The sequence below is a fragment of the Pteropus vampyrus genome, unplaced genomic scaffold (assembly GCF_000151845.1).
Source record: "Pteropus vampyrus isolate Shadow unplaced genomic scaffold, Pvam_2.0 Scaffold2, whole genome shotgun sequence".
Taxonomy (NCBI): domain Eukaryota; kingdom Metazoa; phylum Chordata; class Mammalia; order Chiroptera; family Pteropodidae; genus Pteropus; species Pteropus vampyrus.
In genome coordinates, this window is record NW_011888783.1 from 13000483 (window position 1) to 13022213 (window position 21731).

At 35.5% G+C, this 21731-nt stretch overlaps 1 protein-coding gene across 1 annotated transcript in view; it reads left to right on the plus strand.

Annotated features, from left to right (window-relative positions):
- PDE11A (phosphodiesterase 11A) overlaps positions 1-21731 on the plus strand; it is a 327576-nt gene that overhangs the window by 40283 nt on the left and 265562 nt on the right. The window contains exon 2 of the mRNA XM_011356861.2: positions 2969-3127. Coding sequence (XP_011355163.1) covers positions 2969-3127 — 159 coding nt within the window. The remainder of the gene's footprint in view (positions 1-2968; positions 3128-21731) is intronic.

Consider the following 21731-nt stretch of genomic DNA (forward strand, 5'->3'; position numbering starts at 1 on the left):
ATGAATGTTTTATACTTTTGCTACATATTTGAATCCATATATAATACTTAACATCGTCTTTAAATATTGGTAGTATTATATAGAGGGTATTAGATTGAAGCTTGTTTGTTTTATTTAACATGTTTTTGATACTTGTTTGCATTAATACAAGTAGCTTTAGTTTATTCATTTAAATTATGTAGTATGCTCTCAAAATGAGATCATGATTTATTTTTCTACTGACCAACATTCAAATGGTTTTCAATTTTTTCTTTTCTTGACTGATGATGTTGCAGTAAACATTTGTGTATCTCTTTTCTGTACACTTGAAATTGGGTCTCTAAATATATGCTAAGGAGTAAAATGTGGTACCTTAGGGCCTTTTCAGCTTTTGTTTTGCATTTTGTATAATTGCAGTACAATCTTAAAGAAAAAAACCTATTACTCAAAGAAATAGTACAGAGCACCTACAGTATATGCCTGTATGAAGCAGTAAACAAGAGAAACAAAACCTCTGCTGTCTTAAATCTTATATACTAGTTGAGAGAGAACAAGTTAACTAATAAGGTGACTTCAGAGAATGCGAAGAGCTAGGTAATGAATCATGCAGCTCAGCTTCAAGATCTTCAGTGATTTTTTTCATTGCATTTAGGGTTAATATAACCCTTTTCCGGGCCTGTAAGACTTGGCACCGTCCGGCCCATGCCTCCCCCTCCTGTTCTCCCTTTAACTCCCTATGTCCTTGCCACACTGACCTTTGAGGTTTTGGAGCTTACTGAGTTTTTTTCCTGCTTCAGGACCTTCATGTGCATTATTCCAGCTTCCTGGAAAGTTCTTTCTACCAGTCTTTGACTGGCCAGTTCTTACTCATGATTCAAGTCACAGATTATTTGTCCTGTTTTCAGAGAGACCTTCCTTGATTCCCATAAAAATAGGTCCCTCCCAGTAAGTCTCTCTCATGACACCTGTTCTTTTCCTCAATATGACCATAATGTATGATTATACATTTATATGTCGTCTGCCTCACCTGCTAGATTTCAAGTTCCATGATGGCAGGAATGATCCTCTTTTGCTTTCTGGTGTATCCTAGCCTATATAGCCTGACATATAATGGTTCCTCAGTGAATTTTTTAAAAAATTAATACAAATTAGTGTTTTTCTGAAAATTTGGTTATAGGCTCATTTTGAGCAGGAGATTTGGTTTTGTTTGGGTTTTGATTTCCCTCGTTCCATCAGGGCTCTCTCTTCCTTGACTAAGGGTATAGGGTGGCCTCTGTAGATCTCCAGACAAGCAGGCTTTATTACAGTCTTTAAGGGCTCCTGGCCTTGTGAAATTGGGGATACTGCAAACTTTGTCAGAAGGACAGCAGCGTTTCGTCTTGAGTCTTGTCCATAGCCTCCCTAGGCCCTAAGTCAGATAAAATTGATAGCTCTAGATGGTGGTAGACAGTAGTGCTTTGTTTTTTGTTTTTTAAGTCTCTTTTAACAAGGGGGTGTCTAGAGCATTGGGAGAAGCCTCACTTTAGCCCCTGGCTTGAAGCAGTGAACCTGAATCCATTTTATCACCTTCCTTGGAATATTTTTAGTCCTTGTTACCCTTTCAGGAGCCAGTCTTTCCTCAGCCTAACTCTTCCTTCCTTCCTTCCTTCCTTCCTTCCTTCCTTCCTTCCTTCCTTCCTTCCTTCCTTCCTTCCTTCTTTCCTTCCTTCCTTCCTTCCTTCTTTCCTTCCTTCCTTCCTTCCTTCCCTTATAATTTGAAAGTAAGTTGAAGATATGACATTTCATCTCAAAATACTCTAGCATGTATGTCCTAAGAATAAGAACATTCTTTTACATAATTGCAATACCATTATCATAGTCAGGAAAGTTTATGTTGATACATTGATATTACCTAACATACTGTCCATGTTCAACTTTCTCTAATTGTCCCCCCCAAAATTTCATAACAATTTCCAATGGAGGATCACATTTTATTTAGAATTTAAGTCTCTTAAGTCTTCTTTAAACCAGCACAGCTCCCACGGCTTCATTTTATTTTTATTAAATTTTTTGGTTTGTTTTTCATGGTATTGACATTTTTGAAGAGTCTGGGTCAGGCTTCTGATAGAATGACCAATAATCTGTATTTTTCTTAATTTTCTTGGTGATGTGTCCTCATTACAGCATGTCAGGAGATACATGATCTTATTTGTCTCATTAATGATGATATAAGTTTGATTACTTGTTTAAGGTGATGTCCACCAAAACTCTTTATAATAAAGACATCTTTTCTCTTTGAATTTAATAAGGAATCTTTGGGGGTGTCACTTTGAGACTGTTAATGCCCTGTTTAACAATAACTTTTCACCCGCCTGGTGGTATTAGCGTCTATTAATGATCCTTGCTTGTATCTATTATTATACTGGTAGTTACAAAATAGAAATTACATAATTTTATCATTCTTTCTACATTTTGTAGCTGACGTTCTATAAAGAAGCCTTTTATATCTTCCCTTCCTGCTATACATTTTTTGAACATTTTAAAAGTATTACCATGGGCTCATAGGTTCTTTTTTTTATAAGTGCATTTGATCAGAAGTAAAGAAGTGCTTTTCCATATTTTTTCATAGAGCTTAATAATATATTATTATGTATTTTATATGATACTTCATATAAAATATGAAGTATTTTGTTTATATAAAATAATATATTTCAATAAATAGCACAGTGTGGAGTTCCATTGAAAACAGTTGCCCTTTCCCCAATTTTGATATATTGTTGTAATCAGGTTTAAAGTTTCTCTTTTTATTTACCATGGCCAACAATTGTGGTTGTGATTTATTTGCATTTGTATTCCTTTGGCGAAGACAACATGAAATCAAATCTGTTATTTTCATTAAAAATCCATGGGATAAAGTTCCCAGTGATAAAGTATCAAACACAGAAGTACACTTCTCTCTCCTTCTCCCTGACAATGAACATGAAGTAAATGCCCTCTGTCTTATTTTTAGGATCGAAGATTCAATGATGAAATTGACAAGCTAACTGGTTACAAGACAAAATCGCTGTTGTGCATGCCTATCCGAAGCAGTGATGGTGAGATTATCGGTGTGGCACAAGCGATAAATAAGATTCCTGAGGGTGCTCCATTTACTGAAGATGACGAAAAAGTAAGATTTCATGCCTTTTGTGACTTACACTGTCCTTCTTGATCATTGATTGCTCTTCTTTAAAAAGACAGAAATTATGTGAATAGCTGTTGGATTAGGCCATTCATGAATCAAAGAGCTTTTTTCTCATGTCATACAAAATGTGATGGGAGTTTTTGATAGTTCATAGAATGTGGTATAATTGAAATAGTTATTTTATCTTTTTCTTAGATTGCTTTTCATTACAAGCCTCAATAGTATTCTTATTCTTCCCCGGTCTTTATCTTCCTTATAAGTAAGCTTTTTAATTGACGATCACACCACCACCATACTTGGCCCAAGGGAAAGAGAGAGATAGGAAGATTACTGTGTTTCAGAAAATCAGCACCTTCTCTTGTATTTTCCTAACTACTACAAATAATTGTTTTCTCAGTTCTTACATAAAAATCTCAATAAAATGAATGTTATTTAATTGTTATTCTAAATTGCTAATAAAAAGCAGTTGACCTTGGTAGAAGTGATATACTTTTTACTCTGAAATTTTAAGTTCTTTCACCAGTAGTTTATTCATCAGCTCATATTAAAAGAGAAACTCTTCAAAAAGCTGAAAGTACAGCTTTGAAGCTTTTACCTTTAGAGTTAATAGAATCTGGTGGAATAGTTATAAGATTTGTGGTAAAAGCAAATTTCAAGTTAGTTTGTTTAAATTTGATGACTGTCATAATCCTATTTGATTAAAAAAAACACTTTATATTACCCTTCTGGATGTGAGTTTGCTATTTGCCAGTGCTAATTACTAATCTAATGCATTAAATTAATGCAAGTGTCTGGTACAGAAGGTCAATATAAATTTGATTATAAGGAAACAAGATTTTTAAGTGAAGAGAGTCTCTTATTGAGGTAATTTCTATAGTTAAATTCAAATAGCTCAAATCCCAGAAAAGCTTTATAAGCACTTAGAGTATGACAGGACCTCAGACACTTTCTTACCAATTCAATAAACAATGACAACGTGTAAGGCATGTATGTTGGGGTCATCGGAAGCACAAATATAAACCCAAACATGTTATGCTGTCCTGGAACTGCACAAGGCAGAAGGCAAGATCAGCAACAAGAAGTTCTAGGACATGATGGGTGCCTAGGAAAGGGAGGGTTAATCTCAGCTGAAGAACTTGAAGAGGCTTCTCGGAAGAGACGTTATTTGATCTGATCTATGGAGAAAGCGTAGGTCTTCATAAGACTGGGTCAGGTGAGAAGGCGAGGAGTTTAGTAATGTATAAAATATGAGCACTCCTCATTTACTATGCAAATGTTTCCATGGAATGTAGAGATAAAGCAAAATTTTATTTTGTGCATTTTGTACCAAAGAAGACAGAGTCCTATAATAATGTGCCTCTTATAAAGATTTGGATAGAAGAATTTGAGTTTTGTGTCCTTCCAACTACATGCCCATGACATCTCCCAAACATTTAGTTTATAAACAGATAGTCCTCCTACCTTTGCTCTGCCTCCTTCATTTAATATGATCCCATTATATATTTAATTCTAATCGCTGATTCCATTTATGTTAGATTTATTTTCTGGACTTTTCTCAGGGGATTTATACTTATGAGCTAGGGCTTCATGAGGTCTGCATGATTTAAAGGGGTGGTTTGCACAGGGCTTTGTAACTCTCTTGAACAACATCAATGTTTAACTTTGCTGAGAACAAAGCCCGGGACCGAGTTCCTACTTGGTTAGGGACAAGCAGCCTGCTTTGGGTGAGCCATTTAATTTCTGACTCTCAGTTTCTTCATCTGTTAACTACACTACCCACCATTCTACAGAAAGAGAATTAAAGAAGTTCATAAATAAAAGTACTTTACAAAATATGAGCAACTAAACAATTATAAAGCATAAATTTTTGTTTTAAAACTAACATTTCCCAAAGGGTTGTAAATGTTCTATTTTTTGTTATTTATCCCTAGGCAACTTATTTCTTCGATTCAATTTCATTTGAGTATTTCTTTGCTCCAAATATTATATTTTTCTCCTTTGCAGTTATCCTGTGTTCTCAAAGTAACATTTTATTTCCTAACCTTTACAATTCCCTTTCCTGATTTAAAAACCCTACTCTGATCTTACTTCTTAGAAGAAGACGTACTGGTGAGCGCAGCTTGATTGTGTTCATGCAGATGACACTGGATGGAGAGTATTTTATCTCCACATTTGTATTTGGTTATTGTTCTTTCCTGCAAGGATTTTATATATTGTAAACCAAACAGGAATTGTGAAGAAGAAAAGCACAAAAGATCTAGAAATGATAACAGAAAGAGCAAGATCTAGATACTTCTTCCAAATAAGAGAAGACATTGTGGCATAATAGCTGCATACTGGCCATATAGGAGTCTACGTGAGTTGAAATTCCATCTCTGCTATAGCATGTGTCACCTTGCACAAGTTACTTAGCTTCTCTCTGCTCCAATTTCCTCCTCTTAGAAGAGACATGATAATAATAATACTTATCTCATAAGGCTCTACGGGGATTAAATGAGCGAATACAGGGAAAGGATTTAGAAGAGTGCCTAACGCATAGTAAGTCCTCATAAAAGCTTATCTTTTATTGACAGCACATTATTACATGTGAGATACAGTCAAGACTCAGTTAAAGATATTACCTCTGTATTATTTAAGTTCATAAGTTTTTATTAAGTACAACAGTTCCACTGTTGGAGTTTCAACAATGAAATGAGGGATATACTTTTTTTATAAATTCACAATTCTCTTGTGTGATTGTTAGTGCACATACTGTTTTACTTGGTTGCAGATTATGCATCTACTAGTTTGTATTCTACTTTTGAATGTAAAGTTATTTCTTACATATATGTGCACATATGATGTAGTCTACATTGCCATTTTTAGGGATTATAAAGTTTTCTTCTTTTTCTACATAGCCTGGTTTGCTTAGTCACTGTCCTATTATTGGAAATTTGGGTTGTTTCCAGTTTTTCATTAATACAAATAGCCCTGAATGAACATCTTGAACAAATTACCTTTTTCTTTTGTGTTATTTCCTTGGGGTATATTCCAAAAGACTGAAATTACTGAGTCAAAGGACAAGAAACGTTTTAGAGCTCTCATTCCTAGTTATCAAATAGCTTTCAGAAATATTGAACCCATTTACAATGGTAGCAGCATGCATATACCTCTGTTTGCAGAGAGCTGCCAACTTTGTTCAATTCACATTTTAAAATCAAATTAGTTTTCTTTAGTCTGCCAGGCTGGCTTCAGACAACCTCCTCCCACATACACCAGTATAAACTCCAGCAGTAGAAGTTTCAGTGTTACCTACACGTAAGGAAACAAGAAACACTAAACCTGGTGCTTAGTGTTAGTGTTAGGTAAGGGAGCAGATCACATAGCCTTCAGGGCAGGTTCAGGTCTTTGCCCTGCTATTTATTAGCTGAGTGACCTTGAGCAAGTTGCTCAATCCCCCTTTACTGCAGAACTTCCACAATAAGGTTGTTGTGTGGAGTAAAATAGACAATAGATGTGAAGTGCTTAGGGTAGCACTAATTGTCATTAAATGAGCTTCACGAAATCTCACCATCTATTTTACTTTATACACATAACTGCTATGTCATTGTTCGTATGGGTAGTGGTGGATTTATTGCATATTTAGCATAATATGATTTGTATGTCCTGATATTTTAAAATGTCAACTTCTGGAGACTATCAGCTGTGTTATGTATGCAAAAGACATTTTGCAATATGAGACTCAGTAAATTATTTGCCTGAGATAAATTAAAAATTAAATATGGTATATTCATTTCTGGGCTATTTATGTATTCATATTGTGTTTCTTGAAAATTCTACACCTACATTTCAGTGGCTGTGCTCTACATGTAACCGTTAATGGAAGAGCCTGGGAAGGTCATCAGGTCCATTTCCCGTCAACCCTGTTCTCATCCAGTGCAGGAATCTTTACCTGACAGAAGGTCATCCAACTTCTGCCTAAAAACTTCCCTTTTAATGACATTAAAATCATTATGCTCTTCAAAGTTCTTGCATAACTAACAATAATTTAATCAGCAGTGGTTGGAATTTTGTGTGAAATATTGCCTAACACATGCACTTATTAATAATTTAAGTTGCATATTGACAAATGACTAGTTTGGTAATTCACGTTGGAAGTACACATAAAGGCAGATAATACAGAAGAGATGATTAGAATTTTCTGGTTCACTTCATGGGTTTCTAGCAAATGTTCCTCTTTTTCAGTGATATGTATAAACTAGCTGATTTAGGTGTTATGACATCAAATAATTTATCACTTAGTTATTCCTGAGTAAGGGGAATATTCTTTTGCAGAATAAAATTATGAGACCTGGATGGGAGCAAATATTTGTGATCTATCAAGATATATGGGTACTCCAGATGAAACCTGGTATATGGAAATGAGCACAGGCTTTTATCCACTCTTACCAGGTTACCTATACCTAGGCCCCAAGGAGCCATTTCTTAGTGTGGTGTTGCATGAAGAATATGTCTATTGCAGTTACTTTCCAACAGCCGACATATAAGCAGCTGTGCCTTGAAGTTGTTTTTTGGCTAATCTCTATAGGGTTTCTTTAGCCTGTGGTCACTTCTCTCCAGCTCATTATTCAGAGTGTTCAGCCGCCCTGCTCCTCTCCTTTGTGCCAACATGTTCAGACACCCCGCAGAGCTGGGATGCAGCCAACTGAGCTTGGCTGCCTTGGGACTGGCCACATTCCAGGAACTTGTTATGGGTGATGCTGCCCTGCCAATTGGTGTTGAGGATGGTGCACGGATGATCTAATGAGCAGAAGCTGGAATTTTGTTATTTGCAAGAGGCCTTAGGCTCACAGCCAGATAATGGAGAGGATTTCATAAGCGCTTGGCCTTACATTTTTAAGCTGTTTCTGATTGTGCAAAGGCTAATGTTTAGGATCCTGGTGAGATGTCAAGGCTGCAAAAGGTATTAAAATTCACTTCAGTGAGGAGGATGGATGTTGAATTCATCATACTGATAGAGGTGACATATTGGTTGTCCCAGGAAACTCAGTGCTCTCACAGATGTGTGGCTTGTATGGAATTTGACTGGCATAGGATTGATTTTTTTTTTTTTTTTTAAAGCCTTTGGACATGGCTTTAAGCTCTAGTTTTGCCATAATCGCCAATACCTAAACAGCTAGTCAGTTTAATAGTTTAATAAAATCAGCAAAATGAGAGCAAAAACGGAGAGATTTCATCTCTCATCTTATGAAGAGTCAGTTTCTACACAAAGGTACTTTTCAAGTAGTTTTTTAAAATTGTTTTATACATGGTTGGTGGTATTACAACTCTACGTGGCAAGTTTATGTTTTCTATTAATACTCCATTGTCTTTTGGGTATTCAAATACTAAACGATCAGTGAATTAACTAATTGTAAGAAGTGGCCTTTGTGTTCTCATCTCATTTTTCCCCCTTTTCTGCATATATTTCAATTAGATTTTTCAAATCGTGTTGCAATAAAATTATAATTAATAACCAGTGTTTAGCAAAAAGGTTTTAAAAGTCCTGGCAGATGGCTCACGATTATGTTACATTTGATCAATAAGATTTCAGTCTTGGAAAAATTTGGATCGAATCTCTTAATTTGTTAATTCCAACACTTTATCTACACTTAAACTGTCTCCTCACTGCACTATTTGCCTTTTAACAGGTATTACAGGTCCCATATAATCACTGTGAAACTACAAGAGCTTCAGAGACCCATTTGTTCATGTTCCATGTGTTCACTGGACTATAGCTGACCAAGAGATTCAGAAACAGGCAAGGTTTATGAGAAAACTATTACCAACACAGTAACTGTCAGAACTCAGCTTAAACTTCAGGGAATATTTCTCCTTAACCACTAAACTTGAAATGCAAGAAAATGTTGTCTTTTTATTATGTTTACCTCTAATATCTTTGTGCTGTATCATCTCATTAGTATCAAGCTGTAACGACAATATCAATTTACCATCACCTGAACCAGGGAAGTTAAGAAATCCAGGCTGTATTTATATGGTGCTGCACAGACAGGACTCTAGAGCATCGGGGTGGAAAAGGTTAGCGTCTGACCAGTACATCCATGGTTTTTAATAGTTGACCTTTTAGTAAAGCCACATCTAAAAGTGCAAAATGACAAAAAACTGTCTTATAAACTATCTCTGATTTATACAGAGCTTGGAGAATAATCTGCAATCATAGATTAGCAATAAATAAGCACTTGTTGGCAGAAGGAATTATTATTAAAGAACTAGAACAGGGAGTTGTGGATTCTTGTTTACTGGAGATTTCAAATTAAGATGGAGAACTATCTTCTTTGAATAATTAGTTTAGTGTTATGTGTCTGAATAAAATAGCAGGGTTGTTTCTTTTTACTTTAGAATGCTGAAATGCTTGAATTGAAAATTCGAAGACAAATCAAATTCTTTTTTGATTAAAAGTGAAATTTAGTAGAATTCTGAGTATATTTGGCTGTCTTTGAATTGGGCAGCTCTGTCTTTCTTGATTTATTTTCCTTTCCTTTTATGATCAGATTATTCCCTTATTATAAAAGTAATACAGGCTTATTATAGAAAATTTGCAAAGTACAAGAAAAGGAAAACCTAAAATCACCAATAACCCTAATTTTAGAGATAATATTGTTAATATTTTTGGTGTATTTCCTTATATTTATTTATTTTTACCTATAAATAAAGATATATTTCCAAATTCGCATCATGTAGTACACATGGTATTTTACCATGCTTCAAACAATTCTTCAACTATGCAATGTATATTTTTGCATTACACTTTACCATGTAATTATGCAATAGTTTATTTAATCATTTTATTCCTCAGCTTTTAGGTTGTTTCCAAAATCATGTTATAATAAAATTACAATTAATGAACTTTTTATAAATAAATATTGGACCACATCTTAGGTCAGCTATATTAAACTCTTGTTTTATAGGTCAAAAATATTGGTAATTTCCAATGGTTCAAACTTATGCTTAGGATTACTGGGTCAAGGAGTTTGAACAATAGTTTTTATAATAGCCTTACTGAGATAAAATTTACATACCATACAATTCACCCATTTAAAGTATGCAATTCAGTGGTCTTTATTATATTTTTAGAGGTGTATAACCATCACCACGCTCAATTTTAAAACATGTTCATTACCACAAACTAAACCCCATACCTGTTAGCAGTAACTCTCTATTTGCCCTCAACTCTCTCAGTCTACCGGTCTGTTTCCTGTCTCTATGGATTTGCCTATGGAAAATTCATATAAACGGTATCATGCAATATGTGGTCCTTTATGACTGGCCTTTTCTAGTTAGCATAATGTTTTCAAGATTCATCCACATTGCAGCATGTATCAGTATCACTTCATTTCTTTTTGTGGCCAAATAGTATTTCACTGTATGGATATACTACATTTTGTTTATCCATTCATCTGTTGATGAACATTTCGTTTTTTGTTTTTTTTTTTTTACTTTTTGACTATTATGAATAATGTTGCTATGAACATTCACATACAAGCTTTTGTGTGAACATATTTATTCATTTTCTTGAATATATACCAAGGAGTGGAATTGCTGAGTCATATGGTAACTCTAAGTTTTAACCTTTTGAGGAACTGACAGACTGTTTTCCAAAATGGCTGGCCTATTTTCTATTTCTATTAGCAATGCATGAGTGTTCCAATTTCTCCACATCCTTGCCAATTATCTGTCTTTTTGATTATAATCATCCCGGTAGGTATGAAGTGGTTTTTCGCTGTGGTTTTGTTAAACCACAATGTCTTATCCTGATGGCTAATGATGTTGAGCATCTTTTCATGTGCTTATTGATGGAACATTTATTTTTAAGGCTCTTGATAAAGTTCACCCATTTTCTCTCCAGAAAATCATATTACTTTATGTCAATAGCAGTATATCAACTCACTGAATCCTTACCAGCTTGAATATAGTTTTTAAAAATTACATTCTTTTAAATTTCTGGTTTCACTTTATTTCTACTTTTTTGATTTATTCTGTGTGTGCATGCATTCCACAAGGAATGAATTAACCATCAGTATAAGTTAATTTTTTTTAACTAGAAAAAAGACTAGCATGATGCAAACTGACCTAAGCCAATTTGATAACACACAACTACTAGGTTGTTCATAATAGCTCTTATGTACATAATAGCTGTCAAAAAGTTTGAAGTAGTTTGAAGTAGAAGGGAATTGACTACTTTCCTATAACTTTGCTATTTGGTTTCAAAGAAAGTGAATCTCAGACTGAATTCTGCTGCATATAAAGACATATATTTAAACAAAAATTTATTGGGAATTTGGGTCAAATAGTTCAGACACTCAGTTCACTAAGCTTTATGAAGTCTAAGTTTTCTTTGTTTTAGATGTTCTAAACACCCCTCACAATATTTAAGATGCAGAATCTCATTGCTCTTGTGGTGGAAATCAGGCAACCATAATCTGTCGACCCCATGGCAGGATTGGGCTGCCTTAGGGTCCATCCCTAAGGGTACAAGTTTGGAACTTGCTAGATTTGCCTTATTAATACAAGGTTTGAAAGCATATCTCTAGAATGTTATTGCTAATACACATATCTCAAATACCACTGATTTCAGTAATTACGCCCCATATTTAATATCACTGTGCTGATTAATTTCACAGGCTGATAACTTCACCAGTGAAAGTCTGTTTCTAACATTGGCAAAGTCCCTCGCTATTGATGGCTGTTAAAGATTTCTGCAGCAATTGTAATAAGCACGTTAGGAGTAGGGCTTTCTGATTACTCCAGGAGGGTAAATTCTTGATAGGGCAACTGCCTGCTCCTCTATGGCATATTAAAACTACCCCGCTTCACATGCACACGTAATTTCATATAATCTTTGCTAAAGAATTTGAAGCAACTTATGGACATCAAAAGAGTATGTAGTATCTCTCAGTGTTTGTTTTTTTCTTTAAATGAGAAAATAACAGAAACCATTTATTAAGTACCTACTCTGCAATAGGTACTTTGCATACATTATCTTATTTAATCCCCAGCAATTTTGTGGGTCATTATTATTCTCATTTTATGGATGGGAAAAGGGAATGTGAGAGATTTTAAGAATGTGTCTGAATTACTTAACTTGTATGTGGCAGAGCTGGGCATCATCTCCACCTCCCCATATCCTCGTGGCACATAGGAATGCTTGGTGGATGTCCATTATTTTCCTATTGTGTCATCTTCGCTTCAGAGACTCATGAATACATAGATCATGCTGTACCTGATGCACATGCATAGATGGTAAAATAAATTTTGAGATTCCACATATTTCATGAATTTCGGAAATAATGTGTGACTGAGTAAAACATAATTTTTAAATTACATTGCCTGGTGGCATTTCACCCTTTCATAAATATCTGTAACCAAGTTTGAGCTTTATGTCTGTAAGAAAAATAGAACTAACAGGCTATAGAGTTAGGAATAATTTTTAAAACGATGGCTTTGTGCATATACAACTATGAAATAGATAATTTAATATTTTTCTTCTATTTCATTTTTGTGTTTTCACTGACAAAAAAGAGCATTTTACATTTATGGTTTTTAATGCATTTTTTCCCTCCTGAGGATGAAAAGGAAGTGAGGATCAGCCTAACTGTAACTTTTTTTTGCTTTAAAAAGTTGTGCTTCAAGTTAGAATTTGCAAATAGTGCTCAATTTCACGAACAGAGATGTGAGGTGTTCAGTGTAAATTACCCTGCAGCCTACTTAGAGTGTTTTATTCTCTGTTTAGCACAATTATGGAGTATATTGTTTAAAGGAAGCCATATTATATTTCTTGTTGGAGAATTTCAAATAGAAGTTAGGATGACTTTGTAGCATACTTTGTAATTTTTATTTTTAACAGGGTATTGATTTTTAAAATATACTTGGATATTTAATTTTTCTCCTTTTCTGTATTGGAGGTAGAACGGAACCATTTCTTTTTGTCATTTTCCATTATTTTGTTTTATGTCTCCCATACTAACCTAGGATAATATCCTAGCTAGATATGATTGTAGGATATTTTCACTGGCAGATTCTGATTCCATGGCCAGTCAACAATGTTAAGGAGTATTGCCCCCACTCCCTTCATATTCTGCACACTCCATTTAGAAATGAGAAAAACGTCTCAAAGGTAGGCACTACTATATTACCAAAGCAGGCAGCCTAGTGGCCCCAGGGAGGCCCTGAACTGGAGCAAGAGCATGTTAAGAGGAGGAGAACGTAATGAACAGTTTTGAAAAATGAGGTTACGTAAGTTAGAGCTGCCCAGAGATGCTCTGAAAGTCTATTAGACACAGTTCTTGAAAAGGGGTTTAAATGAAACTAAAATGCAATAATGAAACTCTCTCACTGGAGAGAATTTAAAATGATTCCTCACTGGGATTAATTGACACCATCTGAAGGCCGGAACATGCTTTGTCTGCCTGGAAAGCATGTTCAGTGTTTTGGAAGAATTGCTGTCTATAGCATGTGATAAGTCACTGGGAAATCAGTACCTTTTCTTTAAAGGTGCCACCCAGGGTTTGAAAGCAGTGAGTAATCATGTCTACTGTAGCATCTGAGAAGTCTTAGTCCATCTTTGGTGCTCGATTATTTGGTATACTCCATTTCCAAAAACCTATACATATCTGTTTTCTTTCTGTCGCTTAAAAAAGTGTTTCTGATGAATTTTGTGGATCCCTTAATACTGACATCAATTTTGTTTGTCATGATTTCTCAATGGTACTTGTGGTTTAAAGTAACTGAAATTTGTTCTGTAGGTTATAGGTATTTTATTCAACTTTCTGTTTCCAAATCCAAGATAAGTCTTCAAAAAGCCATGAATTATTCTCCCCTGTCATAAAGATGAGGATCACAGAGTTTGGCTGAACTTTTACGTGTTCATTGTTCCTTTTCAGTGTTTGGCTCTAAATTTATTTTAAAATCTCAGTTTAGCTATTTGACATGATACCTTCACATTTAGGATAATCATGGCACCTGATGGGAGTTTTGCTTTTTCTATTTCTTTTCAAGCTCTGAGACAGGGTGATGGAAATGATTGTTTTTTTGAGACTAGAAGTAAGTTCATTATGCTCTGGATCCAGAAGATTTATTGTTTTAAAATCTGATCCTGATGTGTGTGGCTTGTTCCCATGGATGTTTTTCCATTGCTTTATGCCTTAAAGTCACATCCACTTCAAAACACCAAAACTTCTGTCCTGCAGCTTAGATTTCTTAAGTAAAAGAAAACTGGAAACCAAACTGCTTGCCAGGGGGAGATTATGTACAGATCATTGGGTTAAGCAAAGGTTATTGTTCTCCCCTGCCATGCACAGAGTAATGTCATTCTTCTTGAAATTATATTTTCAGTAGGACCAGTATATAAAACACAGTTCTGAAAGTATGAGGTCATAGCCATTCACCTGGAAGATGATCCTTCATAATTATTCCCAGAAAAATACTTTGGAAAAATACTCTCTGCCCTTCATGGTTCAGTGATGTAAAATGTTGGTACTGAACTTGTTATGGGCACTGAAGGCAGGGAGCTCAACCAACAGATAGGCCTGTGGGTCTGGTGTTATATTTAGAAAGACAGTCAACTGGAAGATGGTAGAATACATGCCAGGTATGCACTTCATTACATTCACTACTTTTGAAGCTATTGGAAACATCAGTCATTATAATGACATCAAAATTTACATTTTTGGAGCTTTTAATCTTCACACATATATTAACTAATATGATTCTGTTAATATTCTTATGAGATGGATAAGACAGTTGTTAAATTTTGTATTACAGATGAGATATCTACAATCTGTCTTGTCTAGCAGGAAGTTAAAAGTGAAACTGGGAGGTCAGTGTTTTTCTTCTGCTTAGCTTGTCATTTTTTTATAAACAGTGCATTGACTATTCTTATTAGAAAGAGAACAGCTCAAACCAAAGAGTATTCATTCAGTTAATTGTAGAAACTATGTCATTTAATATGCCAGAATGTACAGCTAACCAAAAAGTAAAAAAATGAAAGTTCATAACAATGAAATCACAGTTCTTCATGACTGATGCACAATAAGCTTGTTAAAGAGAAAAAGGCTACACAAGAATCTTATCTTACAGGTCCTCATGGAAAATTGTTAAGAACAGTCCACTCTGAATGTATGGAAATAATAGAAAGCAATGATATCTCAGAAATTGTTTTGTTCAAATTCTCCTTTTAGAGCAAAAAAAAAAAAAAAAAATAGGTTCAGAGATTTTACATGATTTGCTCCAAGTTACACAAGTAGGAAATGACCGAGCTGAGAGTCGAATCTGTTTCTTCAATACCATCTAGATGTTTGGCTGCCTATGGGCAGAGGGTCAGACAACAGTGGTGGTCCCGCTCAACTCTCTGGTTCTTTGATGGGCTACACCGCATGAGCACCCCATATTATGGGTAGTAAAATCTTGGTTGAGGAGGGTCTCCAGAAGTAATTAGTGTGTCATTGGTATAATGTAAGTCTCCCAAGTGCTTCTTTGCCTGTTCTCACATATGTTGGAGCCTACAATGTTTTTGCTTCCACACACACACACACACACACACACACACACACACACACAAAGGATTTATGAAGAATCATCTATATATTAGCCTCAAAAGTTGAGGATAAAAAGATTTTTTAAAAAGAATCTCTGTTCTCCAGCCACCATTGAAGTACAAATTGTCATGTTCTATGACAAATTCAGTCATGCTAGAATCATGTCAAAGATTCTAAGCTGGCATCGTTCTGACTCTGCTAAGCTGTTATTTGGGTAGGTCAGGGTTATACTATGTCAAAAATACATTTTTATTCAGATGTTTTTGATGTAGGCATTTTGACAGAATTAAAGCCAGCAGATACCATGGAATAATGTTACACCCTTACCCCCCATCCCAATTCCGGGCAATTTTTACTTTCGACTTTATTAATTTATATACTGTTTGGAAACTTTAACCTTGGGTTTGTATCGTTTTTATTTCTGAATGAATCCTGTTTGATAGTGTTTCACTGTTTTGATATATTGCTGGATTCAGTTAGCACTTGATAAGTAAGATTGACCTGTAGCTTTTTACATGCTATTTTTAACTCTATTTTTATTAATTTTACATTAGGCATATTATTTTAGAATTAGGAAAAAAAGGCAGTAAGATATGGTTTAGTCTGTTATCATTGGGAAGCTTCTAAGGGGTTATCAAATTCTCCCCCAAAAGCATTATTGTAAATCAATTTTACTATAAGTAAAAATGTGTTAAAGAAGAGTTAGGAATTTTAATAGGGTCTCCTGTGCAGTTTGAGGCTGAGAATAAAAGATTTTATTATGGCCCAAACGCCCTGCCTAATACATACCCAGTTAAAAGGGAAACTCAGGAAACTTACAGGAAGATGATAATGCTCTTCCACTAGACAGATTTTTGCAATATTTAAAAACTCACGCCCTCATAAGAATCTACAAGAGCCTTGTTTTAACTAGCCAAGAAGAGACTTTCTGCAGTTTGTTTCATGGAAATCAGTACATATATTTTCATTTTCAAATATAAAGCTATATTATATTTTAAATATTTTTTCAAAGTATTCCTTCAGGAACTTGTAATTGAAAAATTACTGCTACAAAAATTTTCAAGTAAAAATCGTAAGTTTTATTATTGATCAACCACGTTATTTGAAAGGCAAAGAAATGAATGTCACTATTGTAACACTAAAGGTTGAATTGCAATCTGAGATGCAGAAAATTCAGTAGAAGTGAATTCTTGTTGACTAAGCAGTTATTTGATTGGAATAATTCCTGTTTCCTTCAAATACATGCTTACTAACCATGTGCAGTTCGTACTGGGTTTACCCTTAGTCCACCCCATCCCTACCTATTTCATCAGTGCTGGGGTGAGGTTTGCTTATTATTTAGTGTATATATTTTTAAAACTGAAACTGTATAAGTGTGTGTTAGGTTGTATCAAAACGTCACACATTTCTCTCTCTCTCCTTCTCTTCCTCTCTCCCTCTCCATCTTGTTCCTTAAAGCAGGAGTCCCTTACCCCCTAGGCCGAGGACTGGTATGGGTCTGTGGCCTGTAAGGAAAGGGCTGGACAGCAGCAGGTGAGCGGCAGGACAGAGAGCTAAGCTTCATCTGTGTTTGCAGCCACTCCCCAGTGCTAGCATCACCGCCTCAGCTCCACTTTAGATTATCAGGCATTGTTCTCCCTGGAGCACTGGTCCTTAGTGCCAAAAAGGTTGAGGACCGCTGCCTTAGAGGATCTGAAACAGCTGATGGGAAATATGGGGATATGAATAAAAGTTTCATGGCCAGATGATGTAGAGCTCAGGTTGCTAGGATGTGACTGTAATCGCTGACTACATTCAGTCCTGACTATATTGTGTTGTTGACCTACCCTGTCTTTCTAGCACAGGGTGGGGCTGGAGGATTCCAGTGGGCTCCTGGTATTCAGACAGATGCTACTGAGTCTCAGGTTGAAGAGATTTTGGACAAGCAGCAGTGACTCACTGATAATGCACTGGATGAACACTATTCAAGGAGGCAAAACAGTTTTCCAACTGCCAACCACGAAAACTGTTCTTCCTCAAAGTGAAGAAATTCATCAGCTACGCTGAAGAATCTTGCCAATGCACATGTATAAACTGTTAGGATTTTGGCCCTAGCGGATCAGTTAGTGGCTCCACTTCCCCACTGTGTAAATGGCATAAATTCCTAGTTTGTGCATAAAGGAATTCACAGAAACATGTCTACTTTTTTAAAAGAGGAAATGAACCTTCCTTTCCTTTCTTATTTGCAGCTTGCTTTGGGGTGTGATAGGAAGATTTAGTCTTGGTCAGGGTGTTCTTATGAACTTAATTCATTCTGTACTATGACTAATAGCTTTTCCTCATAATTACATAGAGAATTGATACTACTTTAGGAAACAGCATTCCGCATCTCTAGTGAATTGCTTATCTTTCTTGAAGCAGAGCTAATTGCTCATATTGTCATTCTTATGTATATTCTGATGTAATAGAGGCACTTAGGCTATCAATTGCTTTAGACTGTATGTGCGTTTTGAGGACCACTTAACAGGATGCTGCGTAAAACAACTGAATCAGACTCTGAGTTCACCAACGTTCAGCAAGCAAGCCTACTTTGCTGTCCTCTCTGGGATAGCATACTGAAATTTTGCAAAGAGAAGTGATAGATTTTTATGTACAGATAACACACTAACCCTGATGTGTCTGGACAGCTCTGGTTATTTTTGAGCAAGGAAAAAATAATGGGGCTACAGAGAACCTCAAGAAGGTTTCAAAGGCTCTGATTTCAGTGTGCATCTCTTGTTGCCCATACACTTGTCATAAGAATAGGCTTTCCATGGCTGCTCTCTGTGGACCTTGGCTCAGCTTCTCCTTTTGACTTGCAGCATTAATTCTTGCCTTAACCCCAGAGCCATAGGCAGTAAAGAGAAAATGGACTTCCACATGAGAAAAGACCCGAACATTTCAGACTCTGTGGCAAGGCCAGCTACGTCATCTGTAGGGCCTGGTGAAAAATGAAAACTCTAAGCCCATTGTTCAAAAGTTATTAAGAATTTTAAGCCTGTGACAGCAGAGCATTAAACCAAGCTCAGGACTCTTCTAATCCCACGGCGCTGTGTGACTGCACAGGTCATATGCCTGGGAAGCCGACCTGGCTCTTTGATCTGGAAATATAAAGGTAAGAGAGGGAATCGCTTTAACTCTACAGAGTTTAGAAAGCAGTAATAGAATGGATGAATTTTGTTTATAGCATTTTAGAATATTAACTTTAAGGACATCACTGAAATTCCAAGATGGATGATGATAGCATACACTCCTTTATGTAGTAGAAGCAAATTCCTTTAAGAAGTTTGGTAAGGTGAATCCAACAGTTTCTTATTTGTGCCAGCCACTGGGTCAGGTGGAGCCACGGAAGCATTGACAGGTGACTCCCGAAGGTTTTGTTTGAATATAGGTGACATGCTCAAATTCCTTGGATAATCGTAGAAGGCTAAAGGCGAATGTTTTTGTTTTTGTTTTACGTTCCAGACCTTTCATTTGTTAGAACTTTTGAATGAAGATTCTCACAAAATTTAGAAGAGGTGAGTAAACATTGTCTCACAAGATCTGGTGTGTGGCCATGGTGGCACCCAGTGACTTCTCATATTTAACTCGCTAGAAATGATGTTTGTAGTCATTCTGCTCACTGACTTTAATTTTACACAGCTGATCAACTTTTAATAGATGGACTGTAACAATGAAGGAGAAAGCGTTAACTTAAGAAAAACTTCTGAATGAATTTTCTAAAGCCAATGAAAAGTTGTAAAAGAATATTGCCTCTTTTTTTTTTTGCCATATTACAAAGTTTAACCAAAAAGCATATAATAAATGATAAAAATTAAAACAGAAAATTTTTCTAAAGTTCCATAAGAAGAGAGTAGACCCCATATTTTTAATGCAGTAGTTACACATAGAATATTTGTTTACAAACAAATTATAGAGATAATAGTCTATTTTCTGTTCATCGAGCAGTTAAATAAAACATTATTTACTTATTTCTGATGAGGAAAATAGCTTGTGCAGGAATGTGAAACTAACATTTATGTTGTGGCTATATTAAACACTATATTAAACACCTTTGTATGTGTAGCATCTTTATTTTATGTGGCTACTCAGTTTGGTGTGTATCCTTGTCCTCACTCAGAGGTAAGGAAAATTTGGTTCAAATGTAAACATTTCACCAATGATGCTCCTTAGAATAGTGATTCTAATTAAGTTCCGTGATAGAATGCTTGGGAAATACTTGGGAAAATACTTGATTTTATCAAACATCAGGAAAGATTAGGAAACTTGGAGTATGTAATTGACATTCCGAGGCTCTTTGTTTCTTGCCCTTTCTCCCCTATCCCCCCGTGAGGGTTAGCAGGTCCTCTAGCTCTGAATTCTGACTGTAGGAAAAGCTGCTCTCAGAGAGCAATAAAGAAAATAGTGTCAACTGTAACACTGTAGACATCTGCAAGCTGGCGGGGGTCATATTTAGAGGACACAGGGTCTTCAAGGAATCTCTAAAATTTTACTGTGTAGGCAGACATCAATAGGCAAATCTGCCTGTGTTTGCAAAAACACCCAGAGGGAAGTAGTTTCAGGAATGTTTGTTAAAAAAAAAAAGAAAACTAGACACTAAGTATTGTGTTCAGTTTTCAAAGCTAACATTTTAATTTTCGAGATTTGAATCAGTTATCTAACTACAGTCCCTTGGGTAAAATAAATGTTATTTTAAAGTTATTCTGTACTCTGTAAAATCTGAAAAGATGTGACTATTACTAGGTTAGGTTGAAAGTAGGGTCACAATAATATAAAACAAATCTTCTTATCTAGTATGATCGGACTGGTAATTGGTTAGGTAAGCCCCAAATTCATTAAAATAGTGAATAATTTCAAAATTACACATATACATTTTGAACATTTTGTTTTATCTAAAATATTATTATACATTCATTGGACAATCTTTTTTTGTCGGGCAAGTGTTTTCTTTAATTGTGGATCCGCTAACTAGAGAATCACTTTGTTTTCCTTACTTAGCTGCACTAATATTGTATTATCTATGATTGATAATTTAGTTTGATTTAAAATGGAGCTAGAGTTAAAAGGCGTTTGTGAAGAAACCGGAGAAATCTAGAATCCTTCTGGGATTTTATGATTTTTCTCTAATTCTTACAATTATTTTAAACACATCAAACTTGAGAGCTCTTTCTTTTTTTGATGACACAATTTTATCAAACTTTCAGGATTTCACTTTAATTTTCCTAGAAAAAATAAAACAATTCTCCTTTTTTAAAAAATGTTTTTTGGTTTATGTAATAAAAAACATATTTGAACTTAAAATAACAACTGGAAACAATTACAATTGACACTTGCTAAGCAAACACACTTAGCCAGTGGGGTAGGTGTATACAGGAGTATTGGTTTCCTAAGCTCAACCTTTCAACATGCCATAGGTATGTCAGTATTTTTTACAGAGGTCATCAGTTTATGCTGCAGGTTGCTTAAATGGAAGTCATTAAGAGAGCTTCTACTGAGTGACAAATCATATTTTACTAACTTTCAGCCACCCCTGTTAGATACTGTGGCATCTTCAACTTCTTTAAACTTTCCACTTACTTCTGGGAAACCCCAGGGTAATGTCTGACATGTACTCATAAACAAGTCTTTTGATTTCCCATAAACATTCTGAAAGTAATGTCCGTTACATGGCTACAGCTAGGCTGCCTCCTACATGGTACTCCATTATGGCTGTAGACCACCATGACCCTGGAAGTGAAGAACTTCCATTCCCTAAATATAGCCAGCTTTGCAGACTTTATTCATATCTTTATCTGTAGGAATCAAACATAAGCCTATGGAAGCCAGGTCAGTCACAATTCCGAATGTCAACGAATAAGCTATCCTGCTAATCACCCCTTTCCCTCTTATAGCTGAGGCATTGTCACAGGGCTAAGCTTATAGGTCTGCCTTTCTCTTCCCTTAGGAAGAATTATTTCCCTGGAGTCTCCTCTGTGTCTCATGCAAATGGACTCCTGACA